The 25,374-nt window shown below is 37.1% G+C and overlaps 1 protein-coding gene across 17 annotated transcripts in view; it reads right to left on the bottom strand.

The window, feature by feature from the left end:
- Nucleotides 1–25,374, bottom strand: part of FAM184A (family with sequence similarity 184 member A) — an 82,293-nt gene that overhangs the window by 5,451 nt on the left and 51,468 nt on the right. For 3 of the 17 annotated variants that reach the window (XR_006165610.1, XR_006165609.1, XM_042795999.1), the window contains exons 10-18: nucleotides 18,813–18,854; nucleotides 12,096–12,308; nucleotides 10,775–10,928; nucleotides 10,234–10,361; nucleotides 7,787–7,971; nucleotides 7,117–7,263; nucleotides 4,051–4,168; nucleotides 3,249–3,353; nucleotides 2,228–2,365 (exon numbers count right to left, since the gene is read on the bottom strand). Coding sequence is in view for 12 of the 17 variants with exons in the window: in XM_042795999.1 (XP_042651933.1) it covers nucleotides 2,228–2,365; nucleotides 3,249–3,353; nucleotides 4,051–4,168; nucleotides 7,117–7,263; nucleotides 7,787–7,971; nucleotides 10,234–10,361; nucleotides 10,775–10,928; nucleotides 12,096–12,308; nucleotides 18,813–18,854 (1,230 nt within the window). In the remaining 5 variants the exon portion in view is untranslated. Of the gene's footprint in view, nucleotides 1–2,227; nucleotides 2,366–3,248; nucleotides 3,354–4,050; nucleotides 4,169–7,116; nucleotides 7,264–7,786; nucleotides 7,972–10,233; nucleotides 10,362–10,774; nucleotides 10,929–12,095; nucleotides 12,309–18,812; nucleotides 18,855–25,374 lie in introns of those variants that run through there. The other 14 variants (XM_042796001.1, XM_042796004.1, XM_042796003.1 and 11 more) reach the window with 12 other exon arrangements.

Here is a 25,374-nt window from a genome sequence, read left to right as displayed (position 1 = left end):
CTGTTAAACCTCTCATGTTTGCTTATATCTTTTTCCTGATATCAGTGAAACAGCTCTGCTGTCAAATTTAATTCAAGCAAATTTCAGGGACGAATAAAGTGAATCTCTCCAACAGGTTTCACCCCATCACTGAGGCGTATTTTGGTAACTGGAACATGGAAGCTGGAAAAGCAGCTACATTTCTTTTAAAGCAATTACACCCTCATAGTTAGCAACTGTTATAGCAACACTGGGAAAGATAAAACAATTGTATAGGAGTTTCTTGCACAAGGAAAAGGCCGGGCTTCTAACGCTACTACACCTGCCACTTCTAGACACCAGGTGGCACAACTGAACATTTTTCTTAAAACTCTCTATTCTCCTACTGATAGTATTTCAAGGGACTTAAAATACTGAAGAATTTTATTTTTGTATCTCTATTTTACTCTCCGTAACACATCATACAAAGGACTCAGTATTTATCCTGTTTACTTTTATAGATATTGTAATGTCGAAGGGTGCTTCAAATAATTCTATAGCTTTTTAAAAATAGCTGTGACAGAATGCCACGTGTATTTTCTGACTTCTATCAAATATTCCATGTCCACAATGAAATATTGATATTTGAAAAGCCTTATTTCCAAAAATAGGATTTTTGAATGGGTTCATTTATTCTCATGAATTATGTACGACTTGAATATATAATAAATACTTTCATTCAATTACATATATGCAACCCTAACAAAGCAGCTAGGAGACAAAACCCTTAAGGGCTTATGAACTACATGCATTTGAAATAAATAAAGTGCAAGACAAGTGGAAGCTCGTGTTGTTTCTATAGAATATTTACCAGCAGAATTCCACTTGAAACAGAAGAGCTGCTCTATCTGAGGGTGGGTACAAGTTCAAACAGTCAGACAGAGTCCTATTGTTTGTTTGTACTCTCTTCCATTTAGCTCTCTGCTAGCTTTGATTTCAGTGTCTGACCTCTCCAGAGCTGGCAGATGCAAATGCTACTAATTGTAGCCACACTGGTGGGCGTGTTTGTCAAAATACAATTTAAAACCCCAACAATTTAACAGAAAGCTGTAATGGAAAAGGCTTTTTTAAGTATCATTAGCTGCAAAGGATTAAACCAAGATTGTCCCATACACTTTACTATTTCTGTAGTAGCTGAAGAAGTCAGAAATAACATTATGGTGGAAAAAAATAGTTTGGAATAAGTAACCAACTGTACCTAAAGTACATCTGCAAGATAATATACACCGTAATTACAATGGTGTGTTAAACACACTGTGGCTAAATCTGTGTGTTTCACAGGCAGCCCATTTCTGAAAAATGTGTGTTATCCACACAAGTGCTTAGAAAAATACTACAGTTTATATCTTATTCTCTATAAAACAGTCTATGCTTCTGAAGCAGGCAAATCTTGAAAGATGAAATTCTGTGTATTGTTTCCATGAAATTCATGCAAAGTATTAAGAAACTTTAAATGTAACAACATAATACTAAACAGGTCCATTGCATAAATTAGAGAAGCTGTAATTCATACTGCAATGGCTTTAATTTTGCATTAATATGCAAAGCCTATAGTAACTCAAAAATTCTGTCTTTTTATTACAAAAAAGAAAAGAGAATGAGATTTTCAGTTTCTTTGTAATTCATTCTCCAATAACACAGTACATGCTCTGACAAAGTAAAGTAACATGGTCCACAACTCATGAAATGGGAGATCTGGCATAGAAGACAGTTTTAAAGTCTAAAGACTTTCAAGTGATAGAAGCATATTATAAAAATATATGAATTATCACTATGGAAATCTGATCTTAAAGCATTTTTCCCAACTGCTTCAGATTTCACACAAAGCACAAGCTTATATACTTGATGGTTACATTTCAGATCTTTATAAATGAGTGGTTCAGACAAACTTCTGAAATTTTCAAACAACCTTTATCACACAAAAACAAAGCATTCAAACTGCATCTGACAGTCCTGGTATTGTCTCTACTGGGCCCGAACTAAGTTCATTTCTGCAGTCACGCATAAAAGTTAGGCATTCACAGATAAGCTTGTGAGGGCTGCTGGGCTCCTGGAAAACGTAGGAGAACACTGACAATTTGCAGCAGACTTTGTGCAGAAGTGGGGAACACGCTGATCTGATGTGAAATTACAGTAAGGCTTAGCTAGATACCACAGCCTGATCTCAAATAATGGAGCCAGAGCTCCTTTTAAATAACGGAGCCTGAACCTTGATCACTGAAGCTTTCGGGCATCTGAGCTGCTCCTGTTGTGCCCCTTGGGTTACTCTCTGCTGCAGAACCTTCCTGAATTCTTCTGCCTCTACATCTGGGACAAATCTCTTCCCTTTCCATGTGGGTAAAATAACCTACGGGTTATCACAAGGAGGAAGGAAATGTCAGAGGACTCATTCTTACTCCCGAGGTGGTGAAAAGAAATAGATTTAGGGTACCCTACCGCAGGCTACTCACATTCCTCGTGAAGGAATGCTGTTGGCTTTGGAAGTGACAGGGAGGCTACTGTGCCTGCTCCTACAGGAGCCTTCACTGGCTGCTATTCAGCAGGACGGAGGGAACTGGAAAAGGTTGCTGCTGAAGTGTTTTCACTTACACAGGTGGTGGCAATAACTGAGATGGCTACAGACTGAATTCGATCTCCTGCTGCCCCCCCAGTCCATACCTGGTTTGTCACTCCAGTTCTCCAGTACTACTCCATCATTTTCCATTCAGACTCATTCCATGCCTTTCTCATACTCTTCCCCTTTTTACTCTTATTCCCTTCCTTTGGTGTCCCCTCTCCCTCTATCTAATGGTCTTCCATCCTGAGCACCACCTGAGAAATTAAACTGCCCTTGCACTTTCCAAAATAACCAAGAAAAATTACAAAGCTAAAACTGGCTACAGATGTCACTGTTATCCATTATATGCCACAGTCCTGCCCTCTGTTGCCTTCCTGCCACTCTTCTATTCTGATTTTGCAGTTCCGTGAGAAGGAACTGTGTGTTATGTCATACACATCTAGCAAATTAGGCAACAATATTAGTGGATCTCTCAACAGGAGGAAAGAAACAAAGCTACACAAAAATAAGTAGAGACAAATGGAAAACTATGTTCCTTGTTTTGAACATATCTTTTAAGAGCGATATATGTACACACGCAGGCACACACATACACATATATTTCTTCTTTTTACTGTATTGTAAGTTGAGATTTCTCTTTCTTCACTTTAGCAATGAAGTCCATGGAACATACCTTCACCAATGGATTAATAACACCAACATTAGGGCTTGCATTAAACATTTTGTTGTAGTTAGTCTCCCTGTTAACTAGCTCCAGCTGATAGAACTTTTTGTCCTCCTATAAAGAAGAACAAATAGAAACTTCTTTTTATGCATTTTCAATCGGTTAGTGGCCAAATCTGCCTATAAAATGATCTCCAATTTATGTTTACATTTTAAAAGAAACTGGCAATTATAAAAATTGCATTTCATATTTAATATGTTTTACATATTATTATATGTCATTACCTAAATAATTTCTACTGCTGCAGTTCTTTGCTCCGGGAAGTGAGCAATAGCCTAGTGGATTATGCACTGGGAAAGACTCAGTATAGTTATCTTCTGATCTCTCATTAATTTGAATTTCCTCATCCCTTCTTGCTTCTGAATCAGGATCTAATCAGACTGATCTGAGTCAGGGTGTTGTGCTCTGAATTTGGGAAGCTCAGTACATCAGGAAATTGGTCTTAGAAACCTCATAGAAGAGACTATTTCTTATACGGCTTACAGGGCTGGCTTATTCCTGGATTGGAGATAGGAGACATCTGATCAAGGTCATACTGAAATATTTTTGTATTAATGTATTATGCTGCATTGTGCAAAACTCTGTATCTAATTAGTTTTACTATTATGAGTCATTGGAACCACAGGAATAATGTGTTAAAGAATATAAAAACATGCCAGCAGGATTGGTTCTTTAAATATTCAAACAGTTTGAATTAGATTAACTTTTGTATCTGTCAAGATATTAAACCAAGAGAGCATAAAAGTCTTACAATCAATTTCTTTATGAGTTGGTCCCGTTCTGCAATTAGGTCTTTCAGTTCTGAGATAAGCTGCAAGTCTTCTGGTCTTGATTCTCTGTTTTTATATTTTTCTTCCATTTCTTCTAAACTTTATAGGAAAGAAGAATACCCCCTTTAGCCTGATCCAGTGTTAAATGATGAGTGAATAGTCACATTTTTGATTAGTACAAAAGAGAGTTCAGGAGTAAAAACAGAAGATGACTTTCTTATCACCTTGAAGTAAATTAATTTCTATGTTATCATTCAGCTCTAGCTAGTTAAAAAAAAAAAAATATCAACAATAACCATAACCTTTACTCCTCTAACTAATAATCTGGGGAAAATTCTAAAAACTTAACATCCTTCTTGTGCATGCAGTACTAGGTGTTTGAAAAAAGGCCTCTTGGAAGTCAGACTGAAAATGAGGCATTCAGAACCATAATATGGACAGCAGAATTACAGGAGACATAGGTAAGATTGATTCTAATACAAAATATAGGGACTACATTGCATTATATTTAATATTAATGTAAATTTTTAAAGCTGACAATTCACTTTCTTGATGAGGAAAACAAAGAGTATATTCTTTTTATAGATGACTGCTCTGCATAAAGATGCATGCTTGTGATACAGGAGAAACTGGGTAGACAGACAAGGCTGGCACCATCTTCCTCACTTCATGTGGAGCATACTGGAACAAAGATATCCAAGAACAGTGAAGACTAATTGGTAACTAATTCCTCTCCAAAAAAGCAACTTAGTACCATTAGAGATGAAATAAAAGAATGAGCTGTAAAAGAAAAGCAGTAACACTTGGATATTAGGATATCTGGGTTAAGAGAAATGTAACAATTGATAAACATTTGAAAAAAAATCGAAGTAAATTTGAAATGCCTGGTGGGAAAGCATTAAAGGAGAGAAGTGAAATAAGCCAACTGAGCGAACAGTTGTACAAGTAACTGCATAAATATCCTTGTTTCTTCTTCAAGAACATGTTTTGAAGACACTACAATTTCAAGCTACTATGTCTTTTTGAAACATGAATATAATGCTCATGATGCTAAACAGTGTTCCAAAGGAAACTGCTAAAATACTTGTCTTACATATTCAGCCCTCATGTTGGTAAGTGAACCAGGTTTCAGAACAGACTGAGGAAATTTAACAAACTTAATGAAAAAAGAAAATTAAAAAAAAAATCCCAAACAAACCCTCAGCAAAATCTATGAATTTAAGGTGTCTAAATCAGCTCAAACTTAATTCCACAACTCACTTGGAAGTAGACATAATGATAAATATTTTCCCTTCAGAAGCAGTTATGTGATTTTTACTTTGAGTTGTGTCTGAAAAACAGTTCATATTAAACTATATTTATAACCTTCAAATAACCTGTACATAATCTGAAGATATTATATAATGTATTTACATAAAACATTATGAATGTGAACAACATGACTGGTTTTATTTGCAGAATAGGCATTTGACTCAGCAGAACACAAAAATGCTCAGCTGGCTTAATTTCTGTGTATACATTTTATGCTGGGTTAAGCTCTTGTATACAGATCCCCAGAGTATAGCACATAGTTACACACAGCTGTCATTTTATTTTCAGATATTTCAGAGAACTGTTTTTTTTCTGTTTCAAAGAGATAATATGTAATTTAAAGACTGTAGATGTAGAGCCTAATTAATGATACCCGCTCTCAATTACTGTAAAATAGATTCTCCATTTCATACACGTTCATGAGGCCATGCTTTAGGTGAGGCCCAACCTGGAAACAGTAACTTAAGAAATAGCTACATAAAACTCTTCTGAGTTTTTTTTACATAGTTTCTTTTTTTTTTTTTTTTTTTGATAGCTCCTTGCTTCAGTATAAGTAGAGAGGCATAACGTACTGAAAGCCAGGTCAGGGCACTCTGGCTATTTGCTGTCTTTAGGCCAGCGGCTGCTTGTTCGCAGCTCTAAGTTCAGCAAGAACCAGGGGTAGGGAACCAACTAAACTCAGAAAAATTCAGGACACTGAAAAACGAACAACTTAATGGGACAAAAAGTTAGGGTAAACAGTTCCAAAGCCTAGTTCCGGTATGTTTGTCATACAAGATAAATGCAGTAAACAGAAAGTCATTTACACCTAAGTTACTCAATGGCAAACTACCACGTTTATCAGGGCACAAGAGTGTGCATGTGGACAATTACAACAGAGTAAAAACTAGAATGTTATACCCTTCTTATTTGAAGACAATTTCTGAGTGCTTATTATAAAGAATTAGATGCATTTGGGTTTTATTCTCCATTTTGTAATTGATATTTACTTTAAAAAGTTTTCTATCATATACTGAGAACCAGTTATTTTCTCTGCCATAAATCTTTTGTGCTGCAAATACAAATCCCTCAGTGACAACTCTGTGTCAGGAAGCCCTCAATGCACTATGGAGCCTCAGCCAGAAACCCTGACCAAACGGGTTACATCACAGACAGAGATAAAGGATGAAGGATGTGGAAGCCAGGAAAATACTGGCTAGATGGCACACCACCACACCACTTCTGTCCAGAGGTGGCCTAGCCCCAGGCAGCATTTTGACTCAGAGACACTCTAAGTTATGCTCATATAACCCATTTCAGACACTAATTTTCCTTATGTTAACAAACCTGAAAATGTTTGCATCGCTCATGTGCTACTGTCAGACTTCTTAATAACAAATATTATACTGTTTATAAACTTGTTGAAGAAATTCCTGTGTTCTCAAAGCAGATGCATTAAAGTTTGAGAAAGAAGTTTGCGATAATATTTTCTCCAATTTTCTAAGAACTGCACACATTTAATATCTTTCCTACTCAAAATTTTTTGGTCTCAAATCCCTAACAATTTATCTTACTAAATTTCCCTAAAGCTTATAGAATTGTGTTGTTTAAAGAATGCACGATTTCGACGCCATACTTGATTGAGGTTTTTGCACATCTGCATCTCTGCAATATCTTCAGCAACTTATGGACACCAGAATAAAACTATTCACTCAAATGCAGCTACATACATTTTTTTTTAATGCAGCAAAACTTACGAAATTTGTAAAGCTGAATTAATTTCCTTGAGCAGCTCTTGGGTCTTATTAAAATCTGCCAGCATGCTTTGTTTCTCTCTGATGTGATCTGCTGTCAAGACATCCAGCTCTTTCTCATGTTTCTTGCTTAAATCTTGCTCATGCATCCTGTTCAATTTATTTTTTGTTAAAAAAAGAGTTATTCTAAAATCAGACTTGTTTGTTCACCATGATTTTCTGCCATGCTTCTTATGTCTTTTACACAATATCAGACAACACGGTAGGAATTACTGATTCATCAAAACTCACTACTTTCTGTCCTTCAATCTTCTAGCTTATTTCATGGGAAATGCATCTCCTTTAATGCTTTTTTAAATAAATAAACATAATGAATTCAAAAAAAAAAAACCAAAAAAAAAAAAAACCAAAAAACAAAACAACATCAAAACACAACACTTGAATGGACTGTTGCTAAAATATGCCAAAATGTATCACTGAAATGCAGCTTGACTACATGGTAATATTCGCTAACTATACTAGTACTGGACATAGCTTTTTCTAAGGACAACTAAATGATATATAACATTGCTTGACTAAGAGGATAAATTAAAAGCTGCGAATGGTTAAATTTCTTAAATAAAACAATTTGAGAAATAATTCATATTTGGGTTGAGAATGGAAAAATTCGTACCTGATCTGTTGGTTGGATTCACTCCGTATTCTAAGAACTTCTTTCCCTTTAAACTCTAATTCCTTGGTCAATGCACTTATATTTTCATGAAGATGCAGAATCTCTTTGTCCAGCTCAGCTATATGATGGTCTCGGTGTCTCAGTTCATCTTGTAGATCTGATATTCGGCATAAAAATTCTTTCTCCTATGATATAAGTAGTAGCAGAAAAAAATATTTTAATTAGACTTGTCTCTCAGAAGCACAATACTTGCTCTTGGAAGATAACAGCTGAGCAGAATCTTCCATTCAATAGACAATTTTTTCAGTTTTTGATGCTGACACAAATTATTAAAACTGAGGTGTTTTTTTACTGTGTACAAGTAGAAATAAAGACAAAATCAAAATTCTATAACAAACAATTTCCATTTGTGAGAAAATTTAAAAACTGTCATTGTCATTGCCTGTTAAAATTTGTGTAGCTCATCCTTTTGCCCACACGTAAAACAAAAAACCAGATACCACTAAGAACCAGGGGGCTGCACATTTAGTATTTTCTACCTCTTCAACATACGATACAGAGAAACTGTTTTTCCCTTTACAGCCCCATACAACAGGAGAAAAAATTCAAGGTGCATTCTCCGCACCAGTGAACACTATGGTTCGGAAGTCTCCTATCTTCCTGTGCTGATTTTGGCTGGGATAGTATGGGCTACAAATATAGGCACTTACATATATAATAGTCGTAAATATCTCACAGCAGAATACATGCTAAATAGTTTATATAACAGTTATATTGTGTCCAGTAAATCAATAAAAGGCATTCTTTTTGCCTATGAAATTCCGATGATGTTAACATCTGGGAAACTCATCAGGAACCCATCCCAATGGTTTTGATAATGATTCTCCTCAATTTAGAAATAGTCTGTAATAAAATCAACCTTTTACAGAGTTTTCCATTTCCATCTATTCCACTTCTCACAGTTTCACAATTATTAATGACCATATAGTTTTCAGGGATAGAAAATCAGCAGGTATTTCAAAGTAGGTTTATGTATAATTGTGTTTTGCACCTTCATGCATCCCGGAAATACAAATACATCCTAATGCACAAATTTTATAGGACTTCTTTAAGAATAGACCTTTAAAAATAACTCTCTACCTCCCTACAGAAAGACTGTATTAAAGACTGTATTAAGAAAATGCAGTGGAAAATTTATATCCACATATTTAAATATTTCATAAAGTAGCAAACATAATCATCCTGCCCAGATCTCTCTGCATCTAGTTCAGCTCTAATCGTGTGAACTGTTGAGCACTCTAACACAGGAAAACACAATTAATGGCTTTGCCCTCAGTACAACTACAGCTGGTGCTTAGCAGATCATTGTATAGAGTCCAAAAGTAAATAGCATTTGGTTGATCAACACTTGCTCTTGCAATTTAAACTTTTTTTACTGACATCTCCTTTAGGTGTCTCACTCTAGGCCTAAACACATCCTGCATGTTTCCATCCACTGCTGACAGCACCATGTTTTTGCCCCTAGGGATCACACTTTTAAACCAGCAAGGAAGAGAAAAAGAAGGGCTCATCTTTGACTGTCTCTGTTTATGTTTAGAGGCTATATCCAACTAAACCTGTTTCCTTTGTCAATATATTTCTAGAACCACTTTATCTCCTTGGTGCTGGACTATCAGTAAATCAGTGCTGAAAAGCCTGTTGTATAGGCAAATGAAAGTAATTTTCTGGTCCTCTTACTTCCAGGAGTCTGGCTTCACTTCACCAGAGATCAAGCTCTGAATTTTTAGTTAGTACTAGAAGAACTGGTTGTGTACGAAGTGAAAAATGAAAGATAAAAGTGAATGAATCAGTTTGCTGCTGAAAGCAAAAGTAGCTTATTCTGGCTTTGGGATTTGGAGGTTTGTTGTTTTATTTTGTTTGTTTGTTTTGGGTGTGGTTTTTTAAAGAAACATCTTCTCTGCTTTCTTTAGATACTGATTTATTTTTTCCAGTTTGGCTCCCGAAAAACAATTATATTAAGCTACCTCTTAAGTTTGAGGCAATCATTTGGATTTAGGCAACCACTTCTTAGCCATATCACTTAGGCTTTGGAGAAAAATGGCTTTTTCCTTTTTAAGTCCTGCTGGCAGCTGAGGACGAGTAGAATTTTGTGAGAATCGGTACTTTCCTCCCACAGCAAGCCAGTGTGCTCCCAGACGGCTGCACAATTCTGAGAGGAAACTGCCTTGGTACGGGAGCCGTTACCAGGCTTTGGATGAAGGCTGTTGAAGGAAGAAGCTAAGGAAGGAAGTTTAGGTAAATTGGTAGGTTTGCATTATTTGCTGGTACTGGCTGACTTTGAAGGATTACACGTTTGTTGTTTGTTCACAACAGTTCTTGCCTCCAGCTAAGAGAAAACGAATACAGATCATGCAGTTTTACAGTTAATTGCCAGCAATGCCTCCTACCTGCCGCCTGCCGAGTTCTATGCTTCTTTCAAGCTCCATTTTGGCAGCAACCAGTTCTTGCTGGTGGTTGTGCCTTAGCTGGTCAATGGCTGCCGCATGTTGATGGTTTAGCTCTGAGCGCAAGGAAGCTAGTTACCAGGAACAAAAAGAGTTGATTTTGCAAACATTTACGTTCATTAACAATAACAGACCAGCTCCTTCAAGTATTGCTGCTGATCTAAGACACACTGTTTACATCAGCTAAGCAACCCCGCTGTCATTCTATTCCTGTCACTTTCTGAAACATTCTCTATCGTGAAATTTGGTCACTTACTCCTCCCAAAAGAACTGAAGGGTAAGATTTTTCAAAAGCGAACAGTTTGGGCTTACCTGTTAAAGCTTATACTGGTTTTAAGAGGACAAACTAGGTCAAGATTGAATGACTCTGAGATACACTACAGTGTATACACACACACATACATACATACATATATGTGCATGTATGTTTGTATTAGTAGAAACAATATTTTGGAACCCACTTGGAAATTTGAAAATAGAATACCTAACATAGCTTTTCCTTCATCCTCCAGCTCAAATCGTAAAGTCTGAAGTTCCTGTTCCATCTCCAGTTTGAAACCTTCCATGGCTTGTTTATGTGTTTCTTTCAGCGCCTGAAGTTCTTCCGAGTGCTTCTGTTGTAAACGCTCTTCTAATTCCTATGAACTCAAAATTGGTAAAATTCATTCTATACCAGTTTAGGGAATTTATAAAATATTAAACAACAAGCAACTGGCAACAAAAAGCAGGCACTGGCATACTCTACAAATCTCTACTAAAAATGCACTAACATTGCTCATATTTTCTTCTCTCACAAAGTTATCCTACTACTGTATTTTTTCTTTTCAGTGCCTGATGGTGACCAAGATTGCTTGTGCACAAAAACCCTGTTCTGCTCACAGGTGTAAAAGAGAAAAAAACCACCAGTCTATGGATATATTTACAATAGGAAGCAATGTGATAAGATGCAGATCCATAGATGAGTCTAGTGTGCACTCAATCCACATTTGGGGATTTTTGCTTCCCACTGACACTCATATTTATTCTCTGTTGAAGTGTATAAAGCATAATGTTCCTGGTGCACAACTTCTAGTTTTATTTAGAACAAAAGAAATCCTCCTTGTGTGCTCCAAGACCAGTCTATGATGTGAAGCAAAGTATATTAAATGGGGATAATGGGAAAATTAATTGTAAAGGTACACTCTAGATCCAAACTTAAAAAAAACCTGAAAATACACACCCTGTTAAGTACCAACTACTGAAAAAATTTCAGTTTTAAAGCTGTTTTAGTCAAGGTTTGAAAAAAATATCTTGGGTGTGACATTTTTCTGGATATCAAAATTATCTTGCAAGTAGCAGAACATAGTTTATACAATTTTTAACATAATGAAAATATAAACTACATTACAACAGTAGTCAATTGACAGGAAATATCAGAAAACGTATGCAAAAGTATGTAACTATTATGGAAAACACAAAGAAACCTATTCCAAATCAAAACTAGAATATAATGTTGTGGATAACAATGTCAAATTACTGTAAAGAAACATGTGTGTTGATAATAATTTTACATATTTATATACACACCTATATATATGCATATGCTGGTAGAGTATAAAGCAAGACATGAAACAATACCAGCATTAGAGATGATTTTCAGTATGTCTTAATCAGATTTAAATGCGTAAGAATGCTACTATAAGACATCAGCTGAAAAGGAAATTTATTAGTATGCAGATACTTTTCTTTACTAATTCCAACTGTGTATATAAATTGCTAAAATGGCAACTTTCTATACATAATTTGGAATATCCATATGAACATGCCTTCTGTTCTTGCTCTTTTGTTTCTTCCATGTTTTGAAAGGCAAGGATATGTGCTTCCTGAAGTGACTTGTGCCTTTGCTGATGCTCCTCTTCTAATTCCTGGATCTCCTGAGTCAGCCTCTGTCGCTCCTGACTGAACTGGGCTTGTAGCTGTTGCAAAGAGCTCTGTGACTGGGAAAGCTGCATCTCCAGATTCTGCTTCAGTAAGGAGATCTAACCCACAACAGAACAGCAAATATCCATTAGTCATTAATACTAACATCAACTCTGAAAAAAACATTCAAAAGAAAACACTTGAAATTTTAAAGCCAGGAAGTTAACTAAAAGACAGACGAGCAATGTCATCCATCTACTGAATTTGTTGTTAATATTATATCTCAGAGATATAATCATTATATTTAAATGGTTTTGTAAGGGTTATCAGATCTGTCAGTTCGTATTAATGCACTACCTATAACACAATTTTTCATGGCCGAATTGTCAAAATTTACTTCTAGGCTTTGTGTAAAGATCAATAAAAATGACACTATCAAGGTCTGAAATCAAACACTTGACTGTGAAGATAAACTACTCTTCAGGGGAACAGCACGTCAATTCTGTAAGAAAAATCCTGCAGTTGATACAGGAGGATAGCCTGTGACATCTAGATTGATTGATTTTTCTATCTTTTGATATGATATGGTCCTATCTTACCGGTAGTTTTCTTATTTAAAAAGAAATGGTAGCATACCACTCTACATCAAAAATAAATCATTACACTTGATGGATTCCCCACACACACTTATTTTTGTTAGCTCAGTAATACTGAGTGATTTTTCAACTGTTTTTCAAGATCTAATATCTAAGCAATCTCAATCACAAGTACTTATTTTTTTAGAAATACTCAATCTTACAAAGGATGCTTTTCACCCAACGAGCATTTTAATACATTAGAGTACACTGTACTCCTTGAAAAAGTCCCATTTTCATTTTATAATAATGCTATACTTTGTTCTTCACATCAGCTAGAGTCTTTTTCAGACTGAAAATATTAAACCTGTATTCCCTTTAGAGCCAAACACAAGAGAGATACCCTCCAATTCTAGAAACTAGATTTAACCAAACATGAGTTTTGCTACAGTGATTTGAAGGGAAAATAAAATTGCTGTGTGACAAAGAATTTGAATCAGTAAGGATACTTTTCAAGCCTCACGGCATTACATAAAATTTAGCTATAGATGAAAGCCTGATAGTGTCATTTGATTCAGCATATCTTAAAATTAATTATGACAAATTAATAATGACATTGCGCATCAATTTATTGATTTACAGAAAACTAAAACCCACCACTTAAACAAAATCAGTAGCAGCATACGAAGGACAACTTGCAATATGAACATTATTGTCGAACATGTGTTTTTTTTTTTCAGAAGGACACAGCTTATGCAGATTTGAAAGAAAAAAGCTACATTTAAAGGAAAATTAGCACTAAAACAAAACAAGCAAATTAATTTGAATTAAATAAGCATGGCTCGTTGATTTCAAATTTATCAGGTCTTTGTGGCTGGGGATATATACTCTACCTTCTAAGTATACTGTATCAACAGTATTTTACTTCAGGTGCCTTTGAAACAGATTAGCTACAGGTGAAGGCCTGTCCTACATTCTGTAATCTGAACTATACATGTAAAACCTTTTTACTAAGTACATTAAATATAAATATCACATATAAATTGTACAGTGTTAGACCAAAGGTTTGTCTAATCTCCACGTCTGCCTCCAGAAATAGCCAACCTGGGTTGCTCAAGGAAAACAAGGCCAAGGCGTAAAAGTAAGGATCCTGACTCTGAAGTCTACCAGCATCCAGCAACTCTTCTTAAACCAGATGAGGTATATTGGGGCAAATTCATGGAAGAAATATTAACTAAATACAACTGCTATCTGAATCCATAAAAGCTTTTAGTATCCACAGTATCCTCTTGCAAGTTCCATATGCACGTGCCAAATTGACATGATGACCTCTAATACTTGTAATGGAAAGGAGTCAGAAGTTCCCTTTTTCATTTACTCTATTCTACTCATGTTTCTGTAGATCTCCACCGTTTCCCTCCTTACGCCCTTTTCCATACTAAACAGTTTTGGCTTAATGAGTCACTCCTTGTATGAAAGCTATTTCACATCTATCATCACATTTCTCCTACTTATGCTCCTTTTCTACTATTTCTTTTTAAGATTAGGAGACCAAAAGAGCATAAAGTATTTAAAATTAGAGTAAACTCTGGTTTTATATAGTAGTTTATATGGGTTTACATGTTATGTTCTCTGTTTCTCTCCTATATTACTAATGTTTTATTTGCTTTTGTGACTCCTCCTGAGCACTGAGGTGAGGTTTTCATGGAATTATATACCATAGTCCCCAGACCTACTCTCTAGCTGTAACAGGTCAAGGTAAAGTTTATCATTTTATACAGGAAGTTAGAATTTGGGATTTTTTTGCCTTCTGTAGCACTTTGCATTATCTGCGCTGAATTTCACCTGCCATTTTATTGCCCGGTCCCTTGGCTTTTTACAGCTATTCCATAATTCTTCAGACAGTCTTTGTCCTTCCCACCCTGAATAACTTTTTATAAGCTGTAAACCTTCCCACCTTACACGTTCATAAACAGCCTGCCAAAGAAAATACATTGAACATCAGTGTAACTCCACTGATAATCTACGTTCACTGTGGTAACACTGTATTTAATACCTATCTTTCAACCACCTATCTATACAAAAACTTTGCTCTCATACCATGGAGTTCTAGTTTCCTCAGAATCCCCAGAACTTCTCGGCTGATCTCCTTCAGCATACTGTGGCCAGGGCTGCCACGCTGGTCAGAGAAACCAGTAATGCAACCACATATTTTATTCTTTCTCTTGAACCCTAGAAACTCACTGCACTGATGCAGTTAGTTTGCACCCTGCAATTGCCAGAGTGGCCAGCTCTGAATTTTCAACAATGTATCATCATCTGGTATTGAAATGTGCTATTGTCTTCATTCTCCAGAAAAAAAAAAAATCTATCTTATTTAAACTTCCCTTTGATCTACTCACATGCCCATCTACTCTAATTCATCCCATATTCACTGTTGGGTCCTTCTCTCTTCCCCACCTTTCTGTAACCTCATACCTACCTGGGTCCTTCTTTTCACCTGTAATTCTTGCCTTTATAAAAAGGAAAAAAACACAAAAAGGAAGCCTGCAGAGGGTGGAAGCAAGAACCGGTAGCCTGGGAGGGATACAGAGAAACTGTCTGAGCAGCCAGGGATCAGGTTAGGAAAGCCAAAGCCCTGGTAGAATTAAATCTGGCCAGGGACGTCAAGAGCAACAAGAAAAAACTTCCATAAGCATGTCAGATATAAAAGGAAGATTAGGGAAAATGTGGGCCCTCTCCAGAAGGAAATGGGAGACCTGGTTACCTAGGATATGGAGAAGGCTGAGGTACTGAACGACTTTTTTGCCTCGGTCTTCACTGGCAAGTGCTCCAGCCACACTGCCCAAGCCACAGAAGGCAAGGGCAGGGACTGGGAGAATGAAGAACCACCCACTGCAGGAAAAGATCAGCTTTGAGATCATCTAAGGAACCCAAAGCTGCAGAACTCCATGAGATACATCTGCAGGTTCTGAGGGAACTGGCAGATGAAGTGGCTAAGCCACTGTCCATCACATCTGAGAAGTCATAGCAGTCTGGCGAAGTTCCCACTGAGTAGAAAAGGTTACAGCGTTGGTGGACAAGGGAAGAGCAAGTGATGTCATCTACCTGGACTTGTGCAAAGCATCTGACACTGTCCCACATGACATCCTTGTCTCTAAATTGGAGAGACGTGGATTTGATGGTTGGACCACTTGGTGGTTAAGGAATTGGCTGGATGGGTGCACTCAAAGAACTGCAGTCAACGTCCAAGTGGAGAACAGTGATGAGTGGGGCTCCTCAGGGGTTGGTATTGCAACCGACACTGTTTAACATCTTTGTTGGGGACATGGACAGTGGGATTGAGAGCACCCTCAGCAAGTTTCCCAACGACACTGAGCTGTGCAGTGTGGTCAGCATGCTGGAGGGCAGGGATGCCATCCCGAGGGGCCCTCACAGGCTGGAGGGATGGACCTGTGCAAACCTCACAAAGTTTGACAAGGCCAAGTGGAAGGTCCTGCACGTGGCTTGAGGTAATCCCAAGCATAAATACAGGTTGGGTGATGAGTAGGTGAGAACAGCCCTGCGGAGAAGGGCTTGCAGATGTTATCTGGCAAGAAGCTCAAGGCCAGGCAATGGGTGCTCACATCCCAGAAAGCCAACCGTATCCTGGGCTGCATCAAGAGCAGGGTGGCCAGCAGGCTGAGGAAGGGGATTCCCCCCCTCTACTCTGCTTTCATGAGACCCCATCTGGAGTCCTTTGTCCGGCTCCAGGGCCCCCAACATTACAAGGATGTGGATCTGCTGGAGTTAGTACAGAGGAGGCCACAACGGTGATCAGCAGCTGGAGCACCTCCCTTAGGAGGCCAGGCTGAGAGAGTTGGGTTGGTTCAGCCTGGAGAGGAGAACACTCACGGGGAGACCTCACAGCGGCCTTGCGGTACTTAAAGGGGGCTACAGGAAAGATTAGGAGGGACCCTTTAACCCTTTATCAGGGAGTGTAGTGACAAGATGAGGGGTAATGGTTTTAAACTGACAGAGGGTAGATTTAGATGAGATCTAAGGCAGAAATTCTTCCCTGTGCGGGGGGTGAGGCGCTGGCCCAGGGTGCCCAGAGCAGCTGTGGCTGCCCCCTCCCTGGAAGGGTTCAAGGCCAGGTTGGACGGGGCTGGGAGCCCCCTGGGCTGGGGGAAGGGGGCCCTGCCCGGGGCAGGGGGGTTGGAACCGGATGATCTTTAAAGTCCCTTCCAACCCAAACCGTTCTGTGATTCCATGATCTATTTCCTGTTTCTCTGCCAGACTACACCTAGCAAAATACAGACCCTGTCTGGAGGTCTATTTTTACCCTGTGCTTTTAGGTAACTTTCATGCTTCTTTAGATTCCCTCTGTTCTTATTAAACCTATTTAACCACCATCCATAAACTCTCACTTTTGTTATGGTTTTTGTTTGTTTCCCCAAGACCAGTGCTGTGACTTGGCTCTGGCCCCTCTACTCCATGTCTTCCATCCATCCCATACTCTTGTGTCTCTCCCCCTCCTCCTCTGCTCTTTTTGTTCTTCCTAACTCCACTTTTAGTATCATAGGAATATGCAGTTAGGATAGCCTTAAGAGATTATTCAGTCCAATTCATGCACTAGGTGGGAACTCTATACCCAAATTATGCTTAAAAATCTCCTATGAAGGAAATCCCACAATTTTTGCTCAGATCCTCTTCCTCCTCCTCTGAGTACCTGTGGCAGAAACACTGAGATGCTGGACAGATGTTCTGTCCACTCTTACTTGTCCCTTTCACCATGTTTCTGTCCCTCGGGCTTCTTATCATTGCCCTGTCCCATTCACCATAGCCACCAGGAGGTACCATTCTAGGGGAAGTCCTCCTGTTCAGTCCTGCAAAACCACAGGCAATTTAATCATCATACTCTAAAAAGCCTTAATGGTAACATTCAAATGGAGTCAACCATGGTATCTTAGCCAAATTTTTATTAAGATGACATGAAAAAAATGTATTTTTGACTTGAAGTTAAATCTCTCTCTCACATTCCTGCTCCAAATTCTGATAATTCTCAGTATATCATTTGTAAACATTTTTAGCAAGGGTCAAGGGCAAAACAATTTTCTTTGCATTTCTTTCTTGGAAATGCAGAAAACATTTTAATTGAGATGACCAAGAGAAGTCTGACATCTGGCCAGGAAGCCATCTTAGAAGAGATCAGGAATACCCTTCTCAAAAAACATTCACACTTCCACTAGATTAAAGTGACTGCAAAACCACAGCCTGAAATGAGTCAATCTCTGGAGACACCTATTTGCATCAATAGACTATGCAGAAAATAAAGGACAACAAGGATTACATGGTTCTAACAAGCAAGTCAGATTAATCTACCCTTCTAATAATATTTTTTTGTTGTTGAAAATACATAAAATATTAAAAATCTGACAGTTATTTTTAGAAGAGTACATAATTTTAAACTTTTTTGATTATTCAGTACATATACTGATATCCTTACAAGCACATTTTTTTAAAACATTAGTGCCTTTGCACATCTTTGGAGCATCCCTTCTATATACTCGAGTACTGAGGATTCAAAAGTAAACAGCTTTAAACACTACTCTCTGAACTTTCAATGCTTTTATCCAAGCTTTTCAGCACATTAAAAACATTGGTAAGAATTTTAAAAATAAAATAATAGAAAGAAAGAATATTTTAGCTACAACTTGCACTGCAAAACTGCAAATTATAATACAGCATCAATTTCATGCTTTGTAGAAAGCTCTGCAATACACAGTTGCACTGCCCACAAGCTTGCTTGCTTTAACAATGACATAAAAATGCTGCTTATATTATGACCATGTATGTAGTATTTGATGTCCAGGGATGTATACATTTACACAGATGAATGGATGCAGTACACAAGCTTTTGATAACTTAGCGGCAAACGTTCTCCTCTCAAATATTACCATGTATTCTATTTCATAGGCTAAAGCTCTAAAGCAGTACACTACAGGATATGCAGATTTATTAGTGCAAACATGCCCTGTTTACAAGCTGTAAGTGCAAACCACTTACATTGCTGATAGATTTATGCAAAGCTTCACCGAGACAGTGCCGCTATGAAGAAAAGATCACAGGAATAAAGGGAAACATTCAGAAATCAACTAAGTAAAAGAAAAAGGGATAAGGAAGGGAGAGTAAGACATAGAACATTAATTATAATTTGATCAGGGAAAAATAAGTTGAAAACTATCTGGAAAAAACTATGAATAGGTTGCTTTGACTTAGTATATAAACTACTGAACAGAGAACAGAATGATGTTTTCCTGTTATGTTTTGATCATAGAGGATAGCACAATCTCTTCAACATAATGTTACTCTATACTCATATACGACACAGCTGAGTATTTTTTAAATTATCCAACTGTTTTCTCTTCTCCTTTATGGCAAATAACTTTTGGAAGGAATTATCAAGTACACCAATTTGCATTACTATTAGAAAAGATGTGACGTAAGGACTCAAGTCAGCTGTGTCTGAAATATCACAAGCATATTAAACACATAATATCAAAGATCAAATTTCACTGCTAAAGGGCAGAAAATTAGTTTAGTCTGTAATGAAGACATATTTATATTAAAATACTTATTTTTCTTAAAATTCAGAACAAGATGGGTACATAAAAGACTTCCTGAAAGTCTCTAGCAAAAAATTATTTAATGTACCACTTACACTAGTATTGATTGCTAATGAAAAGCAAAAAAAAAAAAAAAAAAACACACTTCAAGTAAATGTTCCATATGAAATATTATTGATCATACAAGTCATATACATCATTCATGTGTCTATATATATATTAAAAAAAAAGCCCGTGTGTTTATATACATATGAATGGTGTAGATAGGCACACACACACAATAGCAATCAGATATGAAGTGAGAGCAATTTCAAATCCAGCATGACCTATTTCCCCTTTTGGCACAGGTCAGTCAAGAAGATGGCTTTCTCCAGGAAACCACAAGTATTTTGACACCAGCTTGGAAGCCTGTAGTTGGGAACTTTTAGACAATACTTTGTGAAAATATAAAAAGAAGAAATTATTAATCGCGTTCCTGAATCTAAAAAACCGCACAACACAGAAAGAAATACATTATTGTGCAATATCCAAAATTATCTTACTAAAATTGCAAGAGTTACAAACAACAATTTTCTATGCAAGGGTGTAACACCAGGAAGCATCATACCCCAGCAGACAAGACAACAGTCTGGCATTTAGCACCTCCAGTTTCAACACTGGATTTTGACTGTGCTAGTCTGAACAAATACACCTTTTTTTATTATGCTTCCTTTCCCATCTGTCTGGCTTGTTTAGGAGAGAAGCTGTTAAGGGCAGGAATGATCTCTTGCTAAATAAATGTTCTGTTTCTAGAATGTTTGGGACTTAATTTTGATGGACATACCTAGGCATGACTGTAGTACAACTAAGAAATATTTGGATTTTATACCTGATGTATAGAGATTAGTAATGTTCTTCACTGAAAAGAAATTCCAAGTAAAAATACTTCTGGAAAGCTATGTTCTGAGGCCTATCCTATTAAAAAGGCCATTTAAGAAAGTGAGAGTTGCCCCCTGCTGCTTGCAGAATAGTAGATTTCTTTCACCAAGAAACTGGTCTTGCTTTGATGACAAACTGATCCTATAACCAAAAGTACTAAAGGGGCTAATGGTTTTAATACATATGGTTTCACTAAACCTAAAAGTTTTCCAGAGATCTGCAAAACAGACGGAATTAAAATGAACTTTTGGTGAAGGTTCTGCACTAAAACTCTCCAGTGAAGTTCTGTATTTAGATTTGTCACAGATTTCTTAGGCTACCTCACTCAAAGCAATCTTTCTGCAACTGACGTTCCCTGATTGTGAAATGAGAACAGTAATTATCTTGTGCAAAAAAAATAACTATTAAACGCTCAAACTGTATTAGCAAAAATATGACCACGCACAGACCAAAGAAATTTTATTTTTTAATAAAGTTAAGCTTATATATTTGACATTCCTATGTGTTCTAAAAAGACACAGAGCAATGCTGAATATACAGTAAATATAGCTTATTGATTTTTAACAAAACTTGAAATATATAAGTACTTTATAAATCTGGAAGTCTAAGTATTGTATCATTATTAAAAAGCATTTAATTACAGGACAGCTAGCTAAATGTCACTCCTGGAAAAAAGACTGGAAAACATGATTTAAGAGTCAATTATGAAAACCTTCAAGTGTGAAAACAAGATGATTTTCAGTCAACATACCAATGGAATAAAGCCCTGCTAAAGAAAACCTGATTTCTTGATTTGACAGCACTACAAACTTGGACAATAAATGCTCCTGCATAGAAATAACACTTAAGAGGACTTTTTAATGATATTCAATTTATTATCACGTGAGATTTTGATCAAAAAATGTGCTTATACAATATTACCAAAGAATATTTCAAAAGATAAAAACTAACTTTATCTCAAAAACAGCTAGTGGTGAATCATCACTGAAATCAAACAGGTATTCACTAGGATAATACTAAACCTGCCCACAATTTACTATTTTCATCCCTTATTAGGTAGTAAACAATTTTCTTAAAATGCTTATATGATAAAACAGCAAATTAGAATTATATGGGCTAGTCAATTGTTACAGGGGCTGATTCCAGCAAAACGTGTAACAATATAATCAGATGCAGCTTCATATTGAAAAATATGCAGGACACATCCAGAATGGAGAACTCCAAAATAAGTCTGGCTGAAGTATTGTTAAGAAATTCCATAACAATTCAAAACATTCTCATGACTATTTCTACAGCAAGGTCCATGATCTAAGGAAAAAGCGATGAGAACTAAAAAGAATGCAGGCATAATTATTACTCTCTGTATTTCTATGATGGGGAGAAACGAGGAAAAAAAGGGAGAACAGGGGTTTAACTATCACTCTATTTCTACAGATTGGAACTCAAGACTAATAGTTTGTGACACTATTGTGGTATGAGAAACTTTTGCTCAATTCTCTTTGAAATTGGGCTTTGCAGATATAGGATGTATAAATTAATTTATTTCTTGCAAGTATAGAAACTTTTGAAAACAAATTTATTTTGTATATATGTATTAACTAACCTGCTTTTACTTGACTTTGCTGTCTCATTTTTCAGTAGAAGTATTGTCTTCTCCACCCTCAGCACATGCACAGCTAAGCCTCAGATGTAACCAAGAGAACTTCCTCCTGACCCAGAGGAACAGCAGAGAGGTTACTGAACCTTTCAAACCCACTGATCGTTGTGGGCTACTCGGGAGGGTCAAAAGACCCTGCACACAATATATAGGGAAAGATTTGTATTCCCACCTCCATTTCAACATCTCTCCTAAAAGAGCTGAGTTTTCAATTTAGTTGGGTCAATTTGTGTTGCAGTAAAGCACAGATTTAGGGATTTTAAACTATTCAAGCTTTGGGTTTCCATGCTGTAATAAACAGTTGCTTGTGTTTCCATCACAACTGGCATAGGGGCCATACTTGGTGATCCAACGGTGTCATTCTCCTCAGGAAGGAAATTTTTTGCACCACTGACCTTTTCACATTTTCATTCAGTTGCATTGTTTCCTTCAGGACATTAACTTATTGGATGGGTGGAAGTTCTCTCATTTCATTGTTTCTCTTGGCTAAAAATTACTTTCAGCTAGATTACAGAAGCGCGACACTGAATTTCAGCATCAGTCTTCATGTCACTCAAAGACCAGTTATGTAGCACTTTTTCTCATTGATATTTCAATGTCAAGTTGTGTCAAGATCTGACTTTGGTATACAGTTTACTTGGTTTTCAAAATACTGCTGGCAAACAGGAATTCTTGGTAATACCAGAGACCCTAATTGGGGAAGGTCCAACTTCATCTGTTGCATCAGAGCAGATCTACATCGCTACACAGTCTTTGCCACATTTTAAGAATTATCTCCACTAGATGCTGCTAACCTTTCTGAAGAAGAAAACCTATGTGCATCTATCAGCCATCAGTAAAATAAACTAGTCTGAGGTGCCTGCTGAAGGAGCCTTTGGCGTAAGTCCTTTTTATCCAGTTCGTAACAACAGCTACCCCAAAATTCTCCCTCGAGATACATCTTTGGATTGAAGAGAAAGACCGATTTGTCAGCAGATGTACCGTCTCTGGCTGAGCAGTGCTCACATGACCGATGACTCTGCAGAGATTTGGAAAGCAGCTGTTCCCTACTACAACATTTTGTACTTGGCTTGAGGCTTGTAACAGCTAAGACTGGAATTGCTGCAAAGTTTGCCCTCTCTGACTAGTAAGAAAAAGCAGCATTTAGAGCCTCCTTCCTTCTCTCTCAAAACCCAACAGTTTTCCATTGAGGAAAAGGAAGCATATACAAGGCATTCTGAAATATATAACTATCCCTGGGATCTCATTGGTACTGATTTCTTCCTGAGTGAAGGTGCTGTGTCCAGGCTATCACAAGGTGGGGTGCTTCTCCTACTGCTTTAAAAAGATGGAGCTCTTCTCTTTTCCAGTTGTAGGAATCTATCCAACTGCTACACAAAATGCCTAGGTATTTTGACATATTTCTCCCTGTTTGGATTTTGGATTACATGCTTTTAATCTGACAAAGTGCTGGTTCAATGGTCACAGGAAAAAGGTGATCACTTGAATCTCCTGATAATTTTTAAAGTTTTTGGAATGTTACTAGAGCTTCATTTCATTTTACTTATTTGTCATAATGCTGCCAGGATTTTAAAGATTATATACACATTTTGGTTAATCCTTCCTGGAGCACAGAGGTATCTGTCAAAAAGTACCCTTTTATATATAATTTTATTCATGTGCTGAATATCAAACAAATTTTGCCCCACCTAATAAGTTCTCTCTCATTCCTCCCAGGGTCCACTCTTTTCACTGGTTTTGAAACTAAACAAAAGCTACTTGAGCAACTATCTTCCCAAGCTAAAACGCTACGGGTAGTGTTTTAAAACTAGATTCTTGCCAGAGTCTTTATCTTACATTTAAGGGAAAAACACGTAGATATAGGATTAAAATTTTATTTGGGGAATGATATTGCTGTTGTATTTGGCTTAGATTTCTATTTACTAGTTTTGGAAGTGTAAGCTTAGCTCCAAATATAAAAATTAAACTCCTTTCTAATTCATGTATCATTACACACTGTACTAAGAACTTCATGTTCTTTTCATCCACTGACAGGTAGAATTAAAAAGTCTTTCAGTCTCCTAACTCAAACACTGCCAAACAAAAAGTGGCTATATTAAATTCCAATTAGAAGCTTATGATCAGATAGACAAGTTTCTTTGGATATGAAGGTCCTGTAACTTCAAACGTCAGTCTAAATGTATTTTTTAATTAAACACAGCACCATGAGAGGAAAAAAAAAAATGAAGAAAACGAGATGAAAAAGTCCAGCAACATACTTCTTCAACAGAGCAAGAGATCTAACATTTGTTAGTATTCCTACTGTATCCCACTAAAAATACTTTGAAAACTCTGATTTGTTCTGTTGCTTTTGTTTGTCAGTATTGCTGAGTAGCTCTTAATTGTAAATGGTCTTCAATGAATTTCCTCCGTTACATTCATAATCTTTTAAACAAAGAGTAAAGTAACGAAGAGAGCACAGTATGGGCTGACCATAGCTAAAAGCTCAGAAAAAAGAGATAGTACAGCTGAAAATTAGGCATTTGTTTTCATGTTCAAGCTTTGGACAGAACTACAGTGACCAATGTGGATAGAACAAATGCACCGGTCAAACTTCAGCATCACATCTCTGCATAGAACAGAGACCCCAGAATAAGGGAGATTTTTTTTATTGAGAAGTACAGACATGAAATGGGGGGAAGCACCCGCAATAGATGGCCCTCTGAGGGCTGCAGTGACTCTGGATTACGTGATTATTCACACTCTCATGTACAATAGGTTTTGACTTGCTTAAAGTTCTACTTAGAATACAAGAGTACTGATTCTTCCAAATCAGTGGCGAGTGGCAGGATGCATACAGACAACGGATGTAGGCAGAAACTCCCAAAGCTCCCCCGACTCTCTGTGAAGCCCGCAGCAGTTGCAGCACAGTCCCATTAAGACCACAGTTTTGAGAGCTGTAATCACTTCTGAAAGTTTCCAAGAGCTGCAGAAAGCAGTACGTCCATTTGGAAAAGCAACAAATATCTACAGATGAAAGAAGAGGCATAAAACCTTACCCTGAACTGCATTCCAGGTTCCATTTGTCTTTGCTCGCTCTTTGGTATCTTTTTTCTTTTTATTCTTTTGGATTTCAGCATTTTGGAAATCTAAGTGCTTCCTAAATCTTGCCCAAAATCCCTTACCCTCCACTAGATGTCATGGCAGCTTTACTAGTATTACCGAATACAAGACTGACCAAAGAGAAACAACGGGGAGTTACTTGAAATTTACTTCCTCTCTGTTTCAAACAGACAAACCTTTAGACAGTGTGTTCAGGACAATATCAAGTGACAGAAAGCAGAGTAAAATGATTCTGAGCTGAAAGTTAATCCCCCTTCTTTCAGGAAATTGATATAAGTTATGTGCAGGTTATTTCTTGGAGAAATTTCCAGCATCCATTTGACAG

This window comes from Tyto alba, unplaced genomic scaffold, assembly GCF_018691265.1.
Source record: "Tyto alba isolate M040663 unplaced genomic scaffold, T.alba_DEE_v4.0 Super-Scaffold_22, whole genome shotgun sequence".
Classification (NCBI taxonomy): domain Eukaryota; kingdom Metazoa; phylum Chordata; class Aves; order Strigiformes; family Tytonidae; genus Tyto; species Tyto alba.
Note: the sequence above shows the minus strand (reverse complement) of the source record. Positions and strands in the feature narration are given on the sequence as shown.